Below are 4,742 nucleotides of genomic sequence, written 5' to 3' on the forward strand. Positions count from 1 at the left end.
CTATTTTTCAGCCCTGTTCAATGTTTTTTTGTTTGTTTGTTTTTGGCCTAGGCTGTTTCAAGGCAGAAATGGGCTACTTCAATAAATATTTTCTGATCATCTATTATGTGTCAGGTCATGTCCTAGGCTTTAAATACTATGGCATCTGAAAGAAGGAATAATTTCCAGATTAAGTCCATTTTGTGAAAAAATCTCTCTGAGAGCTACTGAGGGGCATTATGCTTCCCTGGCAGCATGTTCTCCCTGACAAAGCTCAGGATTTGACTGCTGTTTAATTCCTGTTAACAACAGTTCACCCTGCAGTGAAAGATAACAGCCTTCGTACTGCTGATACAAAGATCAAAGGGAGCAGATCTTTTTAAAGATGTTATATTTTCAACTTGGGATGGAGTGAACTGAATCCACATGGCTTTAAAAGGTCCCCCGGAATACCTAAAATCTGACAAAGAAAAGAACACTTGTTATTTCTTAGCCATCTGTTAGGACATAAAAAAAGGCTTGCCAAATGAAAAGCAGCATATGCACACATGACACATCAAAATCGTGAGAAACCTATGCTTTGCTTGACAGGATGAGTTTCCACTCCAGTCTTGATACCTGTGTTGTTTTGTTTGTGGTTTCTCTAAGTGCCATAGCAGATGGGAAATCTTCAAATAGCAAAACCTCATTAAGAACATTATCAAAATTTTCAGGTAATGGTGTAGCATAATGTTTTGAAATTACACCTCTTTTTTACATACTAAGTCTTTTCTTTAGGTCTTACATTAATCTTTTGGACATTTTAAAGGAACACTATATTCATAACAGTACAATATCAAATGGAAACTCAGAGACAGGTATTGCTAAGGTATTGGTATTCATTTTATGCACTCCCACAAAACAGCTATTTTGTTTTATTCTATTTGAATTGCCTGTGAATATTCTATTTGAATATATTGCCTGTGGAGAGGGGATGTCAAGGAGAAATGTAAGATAAAATTACCTGACCAAAAATATGTGTTTGTTTGTTTTCTAGAATGAGAGAGAACTCAAACACATTTAGTTGAGGGATACTGCAGTTGTATATTTAAATGTGTATTTTGTCTAATTTTACCATATTCCTCACTTTGGGATATTCTGTAATAAATATCATGAGGCCCTGATTGCTTTCTTTCCAAAATAATAATTGTGAATTATGTTATGCTATTTATGTCTTATCTTTTTATTCATTTGGTGAATTATCTGTTCATTGTATGCCTTTTGGTAATTTCTTTGCTCATTAATACCTCTACCACTTTTCTTTTTTGCTGATAGCATTGGCAAGAGATTTGGAAAAGGCTGTCCATGGGAATGGAAGAAAGAATCCCTTTGAAAATGGAATCAATGCAGAAGAAGGAAGAACAGGTGGGTGCTGTCTGTCTTCAGCACTGGACTGGGTGTGTGGTTTGATTGATTACACAGTGTGACTTTGGAGGCATTCCTTGACATCCCTTTCTATACCAAAAAATCTCTATTTACTGGCTGACCCTTGAAAACACTTTAAAGATTTTAATTTCACTATTAGAAATAAGGCTAACATCTCTTGGGAACCATAACCATGATATAAATGCAGTCCAAAGTATAGATTACTATTCTAGGATCCTTTCCTTAGGATAGATATTGGAAAAAAAAAAAAAGTTTGTTTTAGGAATAAAAGAAGAAAAACAGAATGATGCAGGTATCTTAAGGAGTAAGGAAATAATAGAGTACAAATCTGTAAGGTGAAAGGGCATAGAAAAGAGACCAGAGGTGAAGAACTATTTTCACAATCTGTTCAGGGCCAGTCCCACCCATCAGCTTAGGTGACCTAGAAAGAAAAGGCCTTTCCCTAGAGTTCTGATTGTCATAAATGTTTGCAATATATTTTCAGCATAAATTCTAAGCATTTATTTGATGTGTTGATTTTTCTTGTTTGTTCATTTATCTTTCTAGTTTGAAAAAATTTAAAAATATCATCCCTTTAATTAAAAAAGAAGTCCTACTACCAAGAAGTGCTTGTTTCTTCCACTATATTCTCCCCAGAACATAGTTTGTATGTATCCCAATTAGTGTTATAGAGATTAGAGGCAGGCTTGCATGATGAGGCAGAACATGAACTTTGGAATCAGATAGACTTAGTTTTGGTTACTGACTTTGTCATCTATAAGTTGTGTAGCTTTGGACATGTTCCTTAACTTATCTCTCCCTCAGTTTTCTTGTCTATAAATTGGTGATAATAATACCATGTCATGAGGTTAAGGGGATCGAATGAGACCATATCTGCAAAGCATTTTGTACCAAGCCTGTCACATTTAAACACTCAATAAATGAATGGAAGCCTTGTGGCTGGTAATGGTGATGGTGATCATGACGAGTTATGTGTTTTAACTCAGCAAACATAAAATCCTAAAATTAAGGGATTTTTCTTAGCTATTTTTATGTGCTTTGAGTATAGCATCAAAACTGCATATAGTACACAAAACTGTATAATCTTAAATTAATTGGGGACTTTTAAAAAAAGTTGTTAAAAAAGTTACAATAATGGAATATTAGCCAACAAATGTAGTTGGATTGAAATATATGATAACTTTAGTTGCTAATAAAGTTACCAAATAGAGGTCCTTTGGAAACCTGATTTTTTGATGAGAAAACAAATTTGAAGTTAGCATGTTAATTGACATGAAACAGCATTTCTAAGTTGTTTAAAAATGGTTCTTCCCATAAAGTAGATTAAAAATTTCTTTGTATTTTTCTTTTGTATACAGTTTGTGTCAGCAAAGTTTTGCATTCTATTCTTATTTTATTCAGTAGATATTAAGGAGCACAGTAACAAAACTGAAAGAGATTTGGTAAAATTTGCACAGTGAGTGGAAATTAAAGGAATTGAGAATGTTTGTTGGAAATAACAGAAGATTATGGAGAGGAAGTAATATCAGTCTTCAAATATACATAGAATGTTGTTATGAGTATTTCAATCAAGACTGTTTTGGCTGCAGGTGACAGTAAATCCAACCCAACTAAACGTAAGAAAAAAAGGAATGTTTTAGTTTATGTAACTGAAAGCTGTAGGGAAGTAGTTCTACCTTCATACTGGGCTGAATATTTCAGGACCCCATCACTCTCTTTTTGCACTTCTTCTTCTTTGTCAGCTCCATTCTCATAGAGTCTCTTGCTTCCCATGGACATGATGGTGGTCAGAGGAGCTACACCTTCAAGTCTACTGAAACTATGAGTGTTTCTAATGCTCAACATTTCAGAGCAAAAGTTCTACTCTGAATTAGGTGTCATGCTCATTCCTCAGTTAATAACTATGATCATGGGAGTACTGTGAATCCATGTTTAAATCATTGGCCCAGACCTGGAGATAGTAGCCATCAAAAACACCAGATCCGGGCTTCCCTGGTGGCACAGTGCTTGGGAGTCCGCCTGCCGATGCAGGGGACACGGGTTTGTGCCCCAGTCCGGGAAGATCCCACATGCCATGGAGCGGCTGGGCCCGTGAGCCATGGCCGCTGAGCCTGCGCGTCCAGAGCCTGCGCTCCGCAACGGGAGAGGCCACAACAGTTACAGGCCCGCGTACTGCAAAAAAAACAACAACAAAAAAAACCCCACCAGATCCAAATGTACTGAAGCTTGGCAATGGGTGATATTTCCAGAGAAATACCCAGGTGTTGTGTTCTGAGGAAATAAAGAGAGGATAGCTGCTATAAACTGGAAGATGAAGTCCTGGTGTTCTGTATTGCTCCACAGGACAGAATTGGAATCAATTAGAAGAAATAATTGTAAGGCAGATTTTAGTTCAGCAGAAAGAACTAAGAATTTAAAACTTACAACGAACTAGCACACCTCAAAAGTTAGAGGGCTGCCTGTGAAGCTTGTCTTTGAGTTCCAGCTTGGTACCATCTGTGGTAGACTGGAGTAAATGATCTTTAAGATCTTTTCTTAGTCGGCATGTCATTACTAGATTTCTTCCTTCAAGTTTGGATGAGATAAAGGGATCATATGCTAAATTCTTTTGAGGTAAAGTATGTAAAACATTATTTCCAAGGAACTTCCTTCATGAAAACACAGGGGTCATGGAAGAAGAACCTTCCACAGAAGGCAGCATGTTTCACTGAGAATTCATAGACAACGTAGATGCTCATATAATGTTTCTTGATATTTAAGCTTTAAAAAATTTTCTCCTTATCTTTCTTTTTACAAACTACCCATTTAAGGAAGATAAAACATTAATCTGTCCAGTTTCATAAAATGTAATCTTTTAACTTTTTTTAAGCTCCAAATACTTATTTAAAAAGTAATATAATTTTTTTTTCCACAAAAAAAGAGGGAACTCACAAAGATGATATGATAAACTGATTAAGAGTCACTGCTCTTGGTCTTTAAATAGGTTTCTGTTCATAGGGTTATAAACAGGAAATTAGGGAAGGAAACCAGTAATTTTTGAGCATCAATTACCTGCCAGGTGCTTTATACAATTTATCTCATTAACCCTCACAGTATAATAAGCTCCATTAACATGTGAAGAACTCAATGTTTAAAAAAGTTAATGTACTTCACCTCATTTATTTAACAAAAGCTAAGAACTTGCCCAAGGTCATATTTCTCTTCAGCTGGCAGATCCTAGATTCAAATCTGTATCTATCCATTTCTAAACTCATTCTCACCATGTGGCCTGTCTGAAAAAGAGATGAAAAATATGATCCTGTTTTCTATCAATTCCTGAGAGTATTAGGAAGTTCATT

General features: G+C 35.7%; 1 protein-coding gene across 1 annotated transcript in view; it reads left to right on the forward strand.

Annotated features, from left to right (window-relative positions):
* Positions 1–571: 571 nt before the first annotated feature.
* The window catches only part of LOC112413390 (enolase-phosphatase E1-like), a 104,507-nt gene continuing 100,336 nt past the window's right edge, over positions 572–4,742 (forward strand). Inside the window, exons 1-2 of the mRNA XM_024765339.1 lie at positions 572–692; positions 1,294–1,383. Of these exons, the coding sequence (XP_024621107.1) occupies positions 572–692; positions 1,294–1,383 (211 nt within the window). The remainder of the gene's footprint in view (positions 693–1,293; positions 1,384–4,742) is intronic.

Source organism: Neophocaena asiaeorientalis, unplaced genomic scaffold, assembly GCF_003031525.2.
Source record: "Neophocaena asiaeorientalis asiaeorientalis breed wild unplaced genomic scaffold, Neophocaena_asiaeorientalis_V1.1 scaffold198, whole genome shotgun sequence".
In the NCBI taxonomy this organism is placed as follows: Eukaryota; Metazoa; Chordata; class Mammalia; order Artiodactyla; family Phocoenidae; genus Neophocaena; species Neophocaena asiaeorientalis.